Source organism: Emys orbicularis, chromosome 10 (assembly GCF_028017835.1).
Source record: "Emys orbicularis isolate rEmyOrb1 chromosome 10, rEmyOrb1.hap1, whole genome shotgun sequence".
Classification (NCBI taxonomy): Eukaryota; Metazoa; Chordata; order Testudines; family Emydidae; genus Emys; species Emys orbicularis.
Window position 1 is genome coordinate 23,729,581 of NC_088692.1, and position 17,096 is coordinate 23,746,676.

The 17,096-nt window shown below is 41.0% G+C and overlaps 1 protein-coding gene across 1 annotated transcript in view; it reads right to left on the reverse strand.

Annotated features, from left to right (window-relative positions):
* The window catches only part of CLEC16A (C-type lectin domain containing 16A), a 179,282-nt gene that overhangs the window by 80,991 nt on the left and 81,195 nt on the right, over positions 1-17,096 (reverse strand). Inside the window, exons 16-18 of the mRNA XM_065411644.1 lie at positions 13,488-13,538; positions 11,025-11,153; positions 2,816-2,936 (exon numbers count right to left, since the gene is read on the reverse strand). Coding sequence (XP_065267716.1) covers positions 2,816-2,936; positions 11,025-11,153; positions 13,488-13,538 — 301 coding nt within the window. The remainder of the gene's footprint in view (positions 1-2,815; positions 2,937-11,024; positions 11,154-13,487; positions 13,539-17,096) is intronic.

The window sequence follows — 17,096 nt, forward strand, 5'->3', positions numbered from 1 at the left end:
TCTGTTTTCCTATCGAACTAACAACTGTTAATTGTGTGCTCCCTATATTTTGAGGCAAAAACTACATTTTTTAAAAAGAAAAAAAATTATGGGCATGTTGCAAAAATGAAAATCCATCCTCTTGGATAGTTTCTACATGGATTCCAAGATTTTTGCAATACTTAGTTAAAACATAATTAACTCTGTTCTCAAAACCTATACAAAATCTGTACAGTGATATGTTTAGTGTTGTATGTTAATAGCTGCAGCGAAAAAGAAAGGCAAAATGTATGCACTCTTAATTGGCTTTAAATGTGTACATCTGGCCTTTTAAAAAATAGAGATGGATAGAAATGGCCTCTGAAACCACTTATGCCAGCTGGATAAGCAAATGCAGTGCAAGTTTCCATTCACTCATACGATTGGCAAAACTACCTCCAAATTTCATCAGCATCCAACAGGAAGTATGGTAGGTTGTGCCACCTGTTATAAGTATAAAATTTACTACTTTGGTGAAGTGTTTTCTGTTCTGTCAGAATACCCCATGAAGACTGCATTAAAGTAAAAATTAGTCCTTCCAAAGTAAACTAATTTAATTTACCAAGTCAAAACTATCATATACACCTCAAGTTAAAAAAGACCCACTTCTTACTATGTGTCATCCCCTATATGATCTCTCCCACAATTAGCATTTTTGTCATCTTTAAGCTTTTATTAAAATACCATGTTGCTACCAGTGAAACTAAACATGCAAACTAGTACATTTTTGCTGTGTTTAGTAAGTAATCCAGTTTAGTTAACTACTGGGACAGCATCTATCCCCTTTTCAATAAATCGGGTCTGTCATGTTGTTTTATCATCAACATTGCTTGAAACTTCTCCAGGAGCTCTTTGCTCAATTTTAGTTCAAATGAGATTGATAACCAAATGAACATATCAAGCATATCACCTTGTTTTACAAATTCCTGTATCACAAACCCAATGGGGTGTGTCCAAGGACTGTGTACCTGGTTTACATAAGCTGTTGATAATATTACTAAGAATTAAAGTGGAATGTTCGATGTCATTTGTATATTTTTATTCTGAATGTTCTTTCAACTCATGGCTACTGCATAGCAGTGCTGGTGTCAAACTCTGGGATTAAATGAAAAGTCTGGGCATGTTGTGAGTTCAAAGAGTTTTCTTCACTCAGGTGATTAACATGTCTTTGTTTCTGTGCCTCACAATAAAATCAATTATGCTAAAAAAGTTCCCTTACAACACATATGAGATAGTCACATTGAACATAAACGTAACAACCTAAAAGTGTTTAACTCAGGAAAAACAGATGCTGTGGTAAATAGGACCAATAAATCAATCCATCAAGTGTACCATTACAGTGTTATGAGTCTGAAGTGTCAGAAATGTGATTTCAGTTTTCTCTCTCGTCTTAGTTTACAGTATACCATTTAGACAGAGGTAGACTTCACTTATTTGCGGAGACTTGAATCTACTTCAGTTATGACATGCTACACTATATTAAATAATATTAGACTCAGATGCACTGCCTGTAAATTCTTAATAAGGTAGCTGCCTGCACACTGTCAGTTAAGTGCTCAACTGGCTATCTGTAATCAATTAAAATTGATAGTTAAATTATTTTAATCTTTATTACAGTAAATGGAATGCATGACATTTTTAGTATACTTTTTGTATGCTAGGATGGAAAAACCAAAATTATATTTCCCAACATACACTGCTATTTTATTTAATGAAGAAAGGCACCCCACACTATAAAAATGAGTAACTCTATGGTAAATTTCCCTTTCTTATACTGCATCTTAGTCATGGAGTAAGTTTATTGCAGTTTGTGCTTCTGTGATTTAAGGCCAGAATCACTCTGGTGGCAGGTTGTTTGATTTATACAGAAACCTTATTTACCAAGATGCACAGATAAGTAAAAACAGTTGATTAAACCTAGTTGTACAGTGAGCTTTCCCATTTATCGTTTTGAACAAGTTAATAATGGTACCTAAGGTTTAGTTCACAAATTACTAGAACAATTACTAGAAATTACAAGAACAAATTAAATTTTGAAGAGCACACAACTGGATTCTATTTCTCTCCCAGTTTTCTGCTTCTTCAATAAGAGTCCAAAAGTCTCATTCTAACGATATTGCCGATGGAGACTACCTTGACACTCAACTTCCTACACAGGCATCGGTTAAGGCTGAGAGACTGTATCATGGGCATGCTGCACTGACCTGCAGTTGCGGATTTTAAACCCCCTCGGGATAGGTCGGTGTGCTGTTCAATTGGAGAAAAAGTCAGTGTAACATCTTTAAATGTTAGAACAGAGACGTGATGAGGAAAGAGGGACACGGGTAGAGTGATACCAGAAAGATAATGCAGATGTGGTTGAATTTACTTTCTAGCCCTCTACATTCTGTTTGTGCACATTTTGGAAGGGCGGAATTAAAAAACCAAAGCACAAGAGAATAAGAACAAAATGCAGCCTCTCAGGACCAGCTAGTTAAGACAAACAGTATTTCTACTAGAAAAGCCTATTCAGGTATTAAAGTAGCTGGAATTCTAGTGAAGGACCTAAGGAAGGAAAAATAAATGAAGTACGACTGTTAATTTAATATTTTAATTCCCTTTTTATCTATCACTGGTGGGACATGTTCCCAATCTAACAGACTTCTAATGGAAGCTAAAGTTAGTACCAAGACATCAGTCTTCATCATGCAGCTACATGAAGAGAATACCTTTTTTGTTGTTGTTGTTGTTGTTGTCAGTTCCTTAAAGGAAATGGGCAACTTTCTATTAATTGGGGGGCAGGGAGGAAGCTACTTACTCAAGTCAAGAACATCATCTGTTTTTATTAGATCCTCCTCCCTTGTCAATGGCAACTGAGTTTCTGGCTCGTCTCGCAAATGCAGTGACAGTGAACGGAGCATGAAGAAAACTCTGATTGCCTAAAGAAATTAAAAACATGTTGTTAAATTATTCTGCATTAGACTAAAGATAAAGATACTTCTCTCTCTGCACAATGAAATAAGTGCTCAAAGAGTTGTATAAAAATACATCTATGTTTAAGACCACTGACTAAATTGTAGTGCAGTATGTCAACTGTTTAAATTGAGAAAGCACATTAGTGTACCAGTTTGTCAACAAAACTAAAACAGAGCAGAACCACACACAGTGGATTTTCCATCCGGTAAAATCAGCAGAGAACACATAGTGAAGGTGTACCTCTACAATCTAAGATCATAAGGCAGGTGATAGTTTAAAGCGTGTGGACCAATTTGAACTATCCTTTCTGTTTAAGGGGGAAGAGTTTTTATTTATTTTAAGACAGGACTAGTAGTATAGTTAGTAGCACTGGGCTCTCGCTTGGGAAGCCCAAATTCGCTAGAGTACTTTTTGACCAGGAATATTGTAGTGATACCCTCACAATTGCTGGGGAGACATGGATGAAAGGAGGGGAAGTCAACAGGCGACACACCCAAGTGTCATGTTAGACGATAGCTTGACATCTTCAGAGGGAACTGAAGAGGAAGAAGGTTTCAGGTGCACTACAACTGATTTGATGGGTGGAGTGTCATTGTTCAATGTAAAATGAATGCTCTTGTACAGCTAACTAGCTTGAATATCACTGACCCCAGAGTCAGAAAAGCGCAGAGAGAGAGAGAGAGAGAGAGAGCGCGCGAGCATCTACACATGTGCAAGAAACAATAACTTAGTGTGAATCACATTCAGATTGGTTGTGTACTTAATGTGTTTATTACAAAGACAAGGTAGGACTAACACAGCTACAACACCACTGAATACAACAATGTATTTATTATAAAGCAGTTACAATGGACTTACAATAAAATAACAAAATAAGGTATTATGTTTCAGAAAGAGTTCACATTTTTTACATGGAGTTTAAAAAGTCTTAATGTTTAATAAAAGTTCTTATATATTTGAATGTTTGTTCAATGATTGTATAAACACACCAATTAATGTTTTATTAGAAAAGGCCTGCACTCTTTTGACCCACTCCAAAAACTGAAAGTTTAAAATATAAAACAAGTGCTCAATTTGGTAGTGGGAGTAAGTTTTTGTTAAACAGCTGTACACAGGTGGGATGTATTTCCAGGAACATACACAGGAAAAACCAACTATGAGCTCATATTTCATTCTCTTTTCTGCAGCCACAATTTAATGTTAAAAACAGTGACAGACCAGAGCTGGAGTGAAAATTAAAGCCATCTGTAAAAAGTTAGCGCAGCTTAAAATTCTGTACAACCACCACCACCCCTCATTCCCCATTATGGCTTAGTTTATGGAATCTGTGCTCAAGGATGTTATAAATACGTGCTTACGAGGGGAACCTATTTTAACTCTTATTTATGGACAGCACACTTTTACCAGAATTAGCCTAATGGAAAGTCTGAAGAATGCATTCATAACACATGAAGCGAATGGTGAGGTGGTGGTTTTTTTTAGGTTTGCTAAGTGTAAAGAAAAGAGCCCTTTTCCTGACACTAACCAAATGAGGGGAAGAAACCAATACTGAACACAGGGGCAAAGAGATACAAAGTATGTCATGCTTGACTTTCTTTCACCACCAGAAACATCACTTTAGAGAAAATTCAGAAGCCTTAGAGTAGACTGGTGATATTTTAAAATACATCAGGGGCAAGTGATTCAGATCTCCTTGTCACCCACTGACCAAATGCCATGCAGCAGAGGTGAACAAACCAGCCCAAAATATGGCAATATGTGTCTGTGGATTGGTGACTATGAAGAAGCTCATAGGTAGTTACCAGTGACCTACACACAACTCAGCAAATGTGAGATTATGCATACTTGGAAGGCAGGGGATGGCTAGTCACAAAAAAGGAGGTAGTACAAACAGCTGCTCTAAGCTACATATTCCCATTACACTGTCTAGAAACATGTACAGCAAGATGTTAGTGAAGCAGCAACTTCTGTCCCACAGCTTTTACTCTCTTCAAAGTAATAGCGTACTTGTGCAGGGTCAATCTAAAGGAAGAGTCTCGTACAGGAACCGCAAGCTTATGAACAAATTCCCATTTTGACTTTGAGATGCGAAGGATTTTGTTGGTTTAGGTAAAATATTTATCTAGGTCTTTCTTGGACATTTCTGCTCTAGATTTTTCCTTCTGCCAGGGGCAACAGCTCCTTCTTCCACACATTTGGTATTCGGAGCAACCATTATAGTGAAGGTGATGCTATGAAAAGGATATGGCATTCCAGCTATCAACGTTAGCTCCACTGCCTTTCCAGGTCCAAAGTTGTAATTAGGGCTCTGAGGAAGAGGGAAATTGAGCAGGGACACAGTCCGATTTGAAGAACTGATTACAGATGAGATCTTTTCTCTTCAGGACACCTCTGCAAACTCCCACTTCATGGGGTAGTTTCATAATCAGTACCACACTCTCTGGAAGGAGGGACAAGTCTGTATTGATGGCTATAGTACACAGCAAACTAAGCATCTGACCAGGATGCTAGATCCAGTGACCTAGTTAACAGTATTTTGTGGAATGTGAATATAACCCCAGGTTGCAGCACTGCATATTTCTTCAGTTGGGATAGGACAGACCTACTATGTGGAGTGTGACCTAAACCCCACTTAGAGCAGAACAAATGTTTATTTGTAGCTTTCTATACCAGCCCTAACCCATTCTGATAAACATGGCAATATAATTGCTTGTCCCTTATTAGTACTATCCCAAAATGAAAAAAGTGTTTTGGCGATTTTCTAAATTCCTTGGTCTTATTTGAATAGAAAACGAATGCCCTTTTTGCATCAAGAGTAAGTTTTGCCTCACTTGGATGTGAATGAAGTCTGGGAACAAATACTGGTAAATTAATGGATTTATTGAGATGGAGTTCTGTTGCCACTTTGGAAAGTAGTTTAGGATGAGGATGGAGAATTATTTTCTCTTTGTGAAGGACAGTAAAGGGTTGGTTAGCCATGTGGGCCTTTAATGCATTTACTCTTGCAATACATGTAATTGCTATAATTAAGGCTGTTTGGATTTAATGGTTAAAAAAGAAATGTTGCCCCATGTCACATAACCCCTCCTTTGACATAATGCTAATCTGAGATCCCCTGTTAGAGTTGGCTCTGACTTGGAAGTAAATGTTCATTAGTCCTTTCATTAAATCTCTTAACTGTGTCATGTGTGATTAGAGTCTAGTGTGTGGCTGTTTACAGGAAGTAGCATTCTACTCGTTCCTATCTGGGGGATTACTCAACTGCAGCGGAGTATGGGGCATACGGGACAACTAGATGTCCTTGGAGCCTAAAAGGATGCCTGGCTGCCTGCCCCCCCGGCTCACAATTCCCATTTGAGTACTTCAGGAGAGACCCAATACCTCTTGGGGCTTTACTCAGTAAGTCAGTAGCCATTTTGAACATGGAAAGCAATTTCTCACTTATCCCCGTAATCCCACAAGGGTGCAGCTGGCTGAACTATATTACTGTGGTAACATATTATGAGCTAAATGAATAAGCAATGATAGAAACAGTATATTCATAATATTCTTGAAAATATCTGCTGTTTCACTTTTTCCTCACAGATGTAAGCAGGCACCAGCAATTACACATACATGCAAAGGTATCTAAAGCACAAGTACTTATGAAATAGAAAAGTGCTGATCTCCATAATAACAACGAGGAGTCCGGTGGCACCTTAAAGAATAACAGATTTATTTGGGCATAAGCTTTCGTGAGTAAAAACCCTACTTCTTCAGATGCATGGAGTGAAAATTACAGATACAGGCGTAGATATAGTGGCACATGAATAGAAGGGAGTTACCTTACAAATGGAGAACCAGTGTTGACAAGGCCAATTCAGTCAGGGTGGATGTGGTCCACTTCCAATAATTGATGAGGAGGTGTCAATAATAAGAGGGAAATTTGCTTTTGTAGTGAGCCAGCCACTCCCAGTCTCTATTCAGCCCAAATTAATGGTGTTAAGTTTGCAAATTAATTTTAGTTCTGCAGTTTTTCTTTGAAGTCTGTTTTTGAAATTTTTTTGTTGAAGGATGGCTACTTTTAAATCTGTTATTGCATGTCCAGGGAAATTGAAGTGTTCTCCTATTGGCTTTTGTAGGTTACCATTCCTGATGTCTGATTTGTGTCCATTTATTCTTTTACATAGAGACTGTCTGGTTTGGCCAATGTACATGGCAGAGGGACATTGCTGGCACATGATGGCATATATAACATTAGTAGATGTGCAGGTGAATGAGCCCCTGATGGTGTGGCTGATGTGGTTGGGTCCTCTGATGAGGTCGCTAGAGTAGATATGGGGACAGAGTAGGCAATGGGGTTTGTTACAGGGATGTGTTTCTGTGGTGTGGTGTGGTGTGTAGTTGCTGGTGAGTATTAGCTTCAGGTTGGGTGGCTGTGTGTAAGCGAGGACTGGCCTGCCTCCCAAGGTCTGTGGTCCGTTTTCCAGGATAGGTTGTAGATCGATGATGTACCGGAAAAGGTTTTAGCTGGGGGCTATACATGATAGCCAGTGGTGTTCTGTTATTTTCCTTGTTGGGCCTGTCCTGTAGTAGGTGACTTCTGGGTACCCGTCTAGCTCTGTCAATCTGTTTCCTCACTTCCCCAGGTGGGTACTGTAGTTTTAAGAATGCTTGATAAAAATCTTGTAGGTGTTTGTCTCGGTCTGAGGGATTGGAGCAAATGCGGTTGTATTTTAGGGTTTGGCTGTAGACAATGGATCGTGTGATGTGTCCTGGATGGAAGCTGGAGGCACGTAGGTAAGTATAGCAGTCAGTAGGTTTCCGGTATAGTGTGGTGTTTATGTGACCATCATTTATTTGCACTGTAGTGTCCAGGAAGTGGATCTCTTGTGTGGACTGGTCCAGGCTGAGGTTGATGGTGGGGTGGAAATTGTTGAAGTCCAGGTGGAATTCTTCAAGGGCCAACTTCCCGTGAATCCATATGATGAAGATGTCATCAATGTAGCACAAGCAGAGGAGGGGCACTAGGAGACGAGAGCTGAAGAAGTGTTGTTCTAAGTCAGCCATAAAAATGTTGGCAGACTGTGGGGCCATGCGGGTACCTACAGCAGTGCTGCTGATTTGAAAGTATAAGTTGTCCCCAAATCTGAAATGGTTGTGGCTGAGGACAAAGTCACAAAACTCAGCCACCAGGTGTGCCGTGGCCTCATCAGGGATACTGTTCCTGACAGCTTGTAGTCCATCCTCACGTGGAATATTGGTGTTAAGAGCTTCTACGTCCATGGTGGCCAGGATGAACATAATGAACATCTTAAAGTGGCAAGGCCAGCATGCATAGTACTGCACTCTAAATACCAAGGGGAATGAAATTTCAAATTATGATTCTTAAAGGGAAAGAACCATTTAAGAACTAAGAGCTTCCATACTGGTTCAGACCATGACCCATCTTGCTCAGTATCCTGTCTCTGACAGTGGCCTATATCAAAGTTCCAAGGGAAGTGTACAGAACAGAGCAATTATGGAATGATCCATCCCCCGTCGTCCAGTCCCAGCTTCTGGTAGTGAGAAGTTTAGGGACACCCAGAACGTGGGGTTGCGTCCCTGTCTGTCTTGGCTAATAGCCATTGATGGATCTATCCTCTATGAACTTATCAAGCTCTTTTTTAACCCCAGTTATACTTTTGGCCATCACAACATCCCATGGCAATGAGTTCCACAGGTTAGTTGCGTGAAAAGATACTTCTTGGCTGTATTAAATCTGCTGCCTATTAATTTCTTCAGTGCCCCTGGTTCTAGTATTGTGCAAAAGAGTAAACACAACACAACACTTCTGTATTATTTTTTTCCACACCATTCAGGATTTTAAGACCTCTATCATCGTATCCCCTCTTAGTTGTCTTTTCTAAGCTGAACAACCCTGATCTTTTTGGTCTCTCCTCATATGGAAGCCATTCAGTACTCTTGATCATCTTTGTTGTCCTTCTCTGAAACTTTTCCAGTTCCACTATATCCTTTTTGAGATTGGGGAAACCATAATTAGAAAGAGTATTCAAGGGGTGGGAGCACCACAGATTTATATAGTGACATCATGATATTTCTCTATCCCTTTCCTAATAGTTCCTAACATACTGTTATAGCCTTTTTGACCGCTGTTGTGCATTGAGTGGAAGTTTTCAAAGATCTATCCACGATGATTACAAGATCTTTCTTGACTGATTCAGAAAGACTAGGCTCAGAAAACAAGGCAGTATCTACATCTTATTTCTTCCTATATAACATACTCAAGATCTGGTCTTTCCTTGTCCTTAGCACCAAAATTCACTCAGGCTCTTATCTCACATCCTGACTACCTCAAACTTATCTCCTCAATCCCATTTAAAATGTTGCTAAGACCACCTTCCTGGCCAGGATTTCCTGTTGAGTCAATTAACTGACCTTTTCCTTTGCAACCACTACAAGATGCTTCACAATTTAACCCCTCCTCACTGCTCTAATATAATACTACATTGTAGTTGCTTTTTTGTCATCACTGTTGTCAAAAATGCCAGCCTCCATTGTCTGCTTCTCCAACAACCATCCTCTACGTGAACCCCTGTGGGGGAAATGACCATTCCCATGAAAATTTGGGAACCCAATACACTACCCTCATTCAAAGCTCTGCTTAAGACTTACTTCTACTACAATGCCTGCAGAACACTGCCAGGTGATGATGTTAACAAATGCAACCTACAATTACTGCTACCAATATAATTATCCTTCTTTATTAATAGGAAAAACCTTATACCTACAAATGGTGTGCACTGTTATGAAAAAATGTTTTTATTACTCTCTCCCCACTCCCACCTGACCCTGTTCTGTTTTACCCAATGGTTACTTCTTGCCAAACTAAGATTAATGTCTTTGGGGCAGAAAAAGTATTTTGCTACATCTATACGTCTAGCACAATGGAGCCAGGTTGGGGCTTCTGGTTGGTGCTTCATGCTGCTACTGAAGGGTGAAAGAGACAGTGAAGCAAACTTTTGATTTTGGTATAGGATAAAAACTAAGTATGGTTAACAGCATGAGATCAGTAAAGGAAAATTTACACTGAATAGCAGAAAAAGCATCCTAAGATGAGAGTCATTAGACAGTGGAACTCCTCCATAAGAACATAAGAATAGCCATACTGGGTCAGACCAAAGTTCCATCTAGCCCAGTATCCTGTCTTCTGACAGTGGCCAATGCCAAGTGTCCCAGAGGGAATGAACAGAACAGGTAATCATCAAGTGAGCCATACCCTGTCGCCCATTCCCAGCTTCTGACAAACAGAAGCTAGGGACACTATCCCTGCCCATCCTAGCTAATAGCCATTGATGGACCTATCCTCCATGAACTTATCTAGTTCTTTTTTGAACCCTGTTATAGTCTTGGTCTTCAAAACAATCCTCTGGCAAAGCATTCCACAGGTTGACTGTGTGTTGTGTGAAAAAATACTTCTTTTTGTTTGTTTTAAACCTGCGGCCTATTAATTTCATTTGGTGACCTCTAGTTCTCGTGTTACGAGAAGGAGTAAATAATTCCGTATTTACTTTCTCCACACCAGTCATGATTTTATAGACCTCTATCATATCCCCCCTTAGTCATCTCTCTTCCAAGCTGAGAAGTCCCAGTCTCATTAATCGCTCCTCATATGGAAGCCGTTTCAGACCTCTAATCATTTTTATTGCCCTTTTCTGAACCTTTTCCAAGTAAAATAGAGAAAACTCCATTGCCCAATTCAAATTAAAGTTACCATATACAAGAAATACTGTAGAGAAAACATTTCTCTAATGGATGGGGTATGAACTAGGTGACCTAACTGGGTCTTTTCCCATCTTTAGTTTTGATTCTATGATGTAATTTCCAGTATATTGGCCAAAAATACTTTAAGAGTTCATTACTATATGGATAATAGTCATAAGTTTAGCTGTTTAATTAATGCTCTGTGTTGACATAACATTTTTTCCATGGAAGGTGCAGACAGTTGCCTATTTAGGGAAAGTCTTAAGTGTCATTTCACCAAAGGATTTAAGAAAAGTAGGCTCACTCACTCTTCGTGTTCTTTCCACATCTCCACATGGCAGTCTTTTCACAAAATCAATACCAGTTAGTGGTGTCCCCGTTGGTGGGAGCAGAATGGAGGCATCCATCATCAAGTACTCCACATTCATGGGCTTACTCTATGAAAATAATTCCACATTCAGCATACATTACAGCAATAAAAGAGTTCGTAAATTCACTTTCAAATGCAACTTACCATTTCTAACAAACCCCAGAAGCAGCATACCTGATATTTTCAGGACTCTTGATATGGTGTGTGTGCACAGATATAGATATAAAATTTAAACCAAATATACTCTATGTCAATATTTGCTCATCAAGGTAAAGCCTGGCTTTTTTCCCCAAACAAAAGTGGACCAGATAAGTAAAATCCCAAACTTCTTATGAATTTATTGATGTACTGCAGTGCACCCAGAAAAGGAAAGAGCATTACAGTGCATATAAAATAGATGTTAATATGTATTTCTAACATTTTAAATCTGAAGTTTGCCTACAGAGTACATGTTTTTTCAGATGGTGTCCCAAAGGAAAGGGGAAAGTAGGCATGTAGGATGGCGGACAACTGAAGCCTACTCTTGTTATGACGATGTGCCTCCAGATGCTGCAAAATAAGACAGGGCTGAAACAGATAAGGATCTAGGCACTGTAATCTCAAACTGGTGTCTGCCACAAACAAAGGTTCTGACTGCAGGTCCCCATGGCTTGCTAATAAAACAAAAACAAAAAAACAAAAAAAACAGACTTCTCAGCATCATACACCTTTTGAAGAAATTCCTACGGTATCTAAAACATTGCATAACTCACTTAAAACTGTTTTGGTGAATAAGAAATGTGGTGGGTATTAATCTGCAAGATTAAGATAGCAGAAAAAACAACATGGAAGTCTAAATTAATGATAATGCTATTGTGAATGCATAACTACAAGAAATGAACAGCTCTGAGATAAGGTGAACCAGCTAGCTTAAAGATAAAATCACATTCAGGAACCAAGTCGATCAGGTTTCTTACTGATAAAGGTGAATGAGTTCAAAAATGAAGCTAACATTTCAAAGTACGGTTCTACCCTGGAAAAGTAAAAATGCAGATATGGCACCATCTGACTCAGATCTGCTGATGCTGGTGAAATACAACTTTTTACTCCTTGGCCCTGCAGAGACAGCAGTGAGTGAGCTGGTTTCTACTCCTCACCTGCTTCAAGAGAATTATTCACTGTGAACAAATCATATACCCTTGTGCAACCCTGTTAAAGGCAACAGAGATGCACAGATGTCACGGAGTACCTCATTTTGCCTAAAGAGCCTCTGTTACAATGATTGTGCTTGAAGGAGAGAATTAAGCTTGACTTCTCATCTGCTAGTGTAAATCAGAAACAACTCTAGACAAGTTACTAGATTTACATCAGTCTAATGTTGGCATAAGGTGGGAGAAGAATCTGGTCCGTAGATCTCAGTTTGCAGAACTGCTAGAGAACAACTTTGATCTCATAGCAATGGACTCAGTGCCAAGTAGAGAGGCAATACACATGGAACCGTCCAGCACTAGTTTTTCAGGCACTTTTCAAAATAGAACCACACCAACGTTCAATGAAAGCTACACAATACTCAAAGATTGGAGGAAACATTTCAGAATATTTCCAACCTCCCCACTTTGAGCAGATTCACAAAGTTCCTACCAATATTAAAAGATTTTTTTGTAATATACAAACTGTAGGTTGTACACTTTAATGAGACTTAATTGTTGTGCCTCCTGCTATTATCTAACAGGAAAAAATATTTCTGACACTAGCAGTCTGGCAACCCAAGGTCAGAGATGCCCAAACACTGTTTTAAGACATGATGTTTATAGGTTAAATATTAAATCTCTGCAAAATCAGGGACTGTTCTCTGGCCAACATTATGATTATAGCAATGTCAACTGCCACTAGTATCATTGCTCAGAAAAACCAGTTTTAATTAAAATTGTCTAAACTTGAGTTGACAAGGTATAAATCATGAAGAGATTATTACACAGGGTGTTATGCTGCTGGAAGTGCCATCTTTCAAATATGATGTAAAATCCAGGCCCTCCTGTTAGTTGTCAGGAAGATTCTATTCCCCATTTCACAAGAGAAGCGGTGTTTACCCAAACTAAGATCTAGCATGGAAACCAGGGTTATTACAGTCTACACAATTCACAGAGGAAAAGAGGATTTTTTTACTTTTTTACTTGATTAGTGTTTCGGCATGCTGTTAAACAGATACCACACTTCTCAGGGGATTAAGTGATCTCTATGCTTTTTATAGAATTTTTCTTGTGGAATTTTTAGATAAAAGGCTCTATATAAATGTAGACATGCTCCTCTGAGCAAAAACACATGCAGTTTTATTATTCCAGTCCTATAAATAAAATCCTTGGTATTTTATGAAATTTTACATCAGCATTTCTATTTTAACCTCTATTTTCTAATCACTTACTGTCATACTCCTGTATTCGTCTTCAAACATATCCAGAAAAATCTCTTCTCCCTTAAAAAAAACCAAGATATTATTTCTCCATGTATAAACATGTACATTATGGATCCTGGGTCATGGTTGAGAAGCCATCTGTTTTTCATTACACACATTTCTCATAAGTCACCAGTAAATTAAAGTAAAAAGAAATCCTGCATCATCGTTCAGCACTCAACATTCTTTTAAGAATGTACCAAAATAGGAAAATGTCATGTCTGTTCATTGTTTTGGGATATTTGACATTAGTTTATTGTTAGTAGGAGTTAAAGTGTCAGATTGAATATTTCAGTTCTCTCATGATTTGTTTACAATGCACTAAAAGAAGTGAAATGCTGTAAACATCTCACTTAAATAGGGGGAAAAAGAAAATATTTAAGATATTGAGAATAAATTATGAGCCATTCTAAAGATCACTGCTGAGCAAGAAGGGTCATTAATAACCATGTGTCTCCCTAATGCTGACAGCGTCCCTGATGTACTCCAATGAGGTTTAAGTTTCAGGTTCCGTTCCATAAATAAGTAGCAGAACCATGTAATAAACTACAATCATATACCTCTGATACCTTGCTTGCACTCTACTCACTAATCCATGTCCAAGACAAAATTGTTACTAACCTGTTCTGTAACTGTTTTTCTTCAAGATGTGTTGCACATGTCCATTCCACTTCACGTGTGCGCACAGCCAGTGCACCAGAGCTGAAGATTTTTTCTTAGCAGTACTCATCAGGATGACACATGCACCTTTTGCATGCTTGTGTTACCAGCTAATGATATAGAAGGTGGAGCTGCCCCCAACACACCCTCAGTTCCTTCTTATCAGATAAATTCCAATGTAGAGTGGAAAAGGTATGGGTTGTGGAATGGACAAGAAGAATGGAGAAGAACCAGTACCAGTAGGCCTACCGCCTGCATGATTGAAGAATCTGGCACCGAGAATCTAGCACCGAGAGGCAAAGGAAAACTCTAGCTGCTGCACAAGTCTCAGGTGTTGTCGGCACAGACACTTCCTTGGCCCAGCAGTTGCTGCACCACAAGTGTCAGCACCACAGTAAGAACTGGCCTCGACGACCCAGAAGCCAGTGCCAGAGTCAATGATTCTTACAGAGCTATAGCAGAGGTCGGTACCAGGGTGCATTGTCTACCTGCCATATCTGCTACTCTGAGGATAGATGGCAACAAGGATCTCAATCTCATGCCAGAATCAGATCTACCCATATTAGGCCTGGTCTACACTAGGCGTTTATGTCGAATTTAGCGCCGTTCAATCGAATTAACCCTGCACCCGTCCACACCACGAGGCTATTTAGTTCGACATAGAGGTCTCTTAAATTCGACTTCTGTACTCCTCCCCAACGAGGGGAGTAGCGCTAAATTCGACATGGCCATATCGAATTAGGCTTGGTGTGGATGGAAATCGACGCTAATAGCTCCGGGAGCTATCCCACAGTGCACCACTCTGTTGACGCTCTGGACAGCAGTCCGAGCTCGGATGCTCTGACCAGCCACACAGGAAAAGCCCCGGGAAAATTTGAATTCCTTTTCCTGTCTGGGCAGTTTGAATCTCATTTCCTGTTTGGACAGCGTGGCGAGCTCAGCAGCACTGGCAACGATGCAGAGCTCTCCAGCAGAGATGGCCGTGCAATCCCAGAATAGAAAGAGGGCCCCAGCATGGACTGATCGGGAAGTCTTGGATCTCATCGCTGTGTGGGGCGATGAGTCCGTGCTTTCCGAGCTGCGCTCCAAAAGACGGAACGCAAAGATCTATGAGAAGATCTCTAAAGTCATGGCAGAGAGAGGATACAGCCGGGATGCAACGCAGTGCCGCGTGAAAATCAAGGAGCTGAGACAAGGCTACCAGAAGACCAAAGAGGCAAACGGACGCTCCGGATCCCAGCCCCACACATCCCGTTTCTACGAGGCACTGCATTCCATCCTTGGTGCGGCCGCCACCACTACCCCACCACTGACCGTGGACTCTGAGGATGGGATATTGTCCATGGCCGGTTCCTCGGACATGTTAGCGGACGGGGAAGATGAGGAAGGAGATGAGGAGGACGAGGCAGTCGACAGCGCTTACCAAGCTGATTTCCCCGACAGCCAGGAGCTCTTCATCACCCTTACAGAGATCCCCTACCAACCCTCCCCAGCATGTAACCCGGACACAGATTCAGGGGAAGGATCAAGCGGTAAGTGCTTTAAACATCTAAACATTTATTTTTTACAAAACTGGAATACTAACAATAAGAACAAGGTGTGCTTCATGATTTCTTTACCCTGGGCGCTTAAGTAATCAGTTCCAACTATTTAAAAAAAAAAATCAAACAGTGTCCGGTTGTGCATGATTCTGCTGCCCAAGCTGCTCCACTCTATAGTCCCTGTAACTGCAGCTATATGAAAATCCGGTCTATATGTCCGGGGATAGAGCAATAGCCCTCCACTGACATCTCAACGAAGCTCTCCTGCAGGTAATGGGAAAGCCTGTTCATCAGGTTCCTGGGGAGAGCGGCCTTACTGGGTCCTCCGAAGTAGGAGACATTCCCGCGCCAGGAGACGAGCAAGCACTCCGGTATCATTGCCTTGCACAGCATGGCGGCATAGCCTGCAAAGACCAGGGCCCTTTCTCGAAACATCCTTTCCTTCTCGGTGTCCGAGATCCTCAGGATAGTTATGTCGCTCATGATGACCTGCTTTGAATTAGGTAGGGGACTGTTAGTATTGGGACTGCTTGCAAGTTCCTTTACAGAACTGTAACCGCTGGTTTACAGCCACGCGGTGGAGGCGGGAGAGGGGCAGCATACAGGGATCTTTCCCTGGGACATCCGCGAGGGGGTGGGACAGGGACAGAGTTCATGCTTGGCCGATTGCTGGCAGCAGAGACTGGCATTGTTTTCAATGTGAAAGGAGGCCAGTGGTACTACTAAAGTTTTAAGCAGCCACAAGTCTACGGCTTACCATCTTTGCCTGCTACAGAGATTACGGTGTCCTGCCACGCTTCCCAGATCTGCAGTGCAAAACCCCAGGCACTGAAGGCGAGGTCCGAAAATTCGACCTTGTCCTGAGTGCGCATGTGATAGGTGCGGTGCATGTTCTTTGTTCACAGAGAAAGACTATGTTCTTTGTTCACAACTACATTTATCTTTCTGAGGAATTCACTCCCTTTTCCTCATTCCCACAGCCACATCTGCGACTGTCTCCCAACCCAGCCTGGCATCACACTCCCAGAGGCTAACGCACATTAGGCGGAGGAAGAAGAAGACGAGAGAGGACATGTTCTCAGAACTAATGGGCTGCTCCCGAGCCCAGGCAGCACAGCAGAACCAGTGGAGGGAGAATGTGTCCCAAATGCACCGGACACACATGGACCGTGAGGAGAGGTGGCGGCAGGAAGACCAGCAGGCGACTCAAACGCTGCTTGGACTTCTGAGGGAGCAAACGGACACGCTCCGGCGCCTTGTTGATGTTCTGCAGGAACGGAGGCAGGAGGACAGAGCCCCGCTGCAGTCTATCAGCAACCGCACTCCCCCGCCACCAAGTCCCATACCCCCCTCGCCCAAAGTCCAAAGAAGGAGGGGC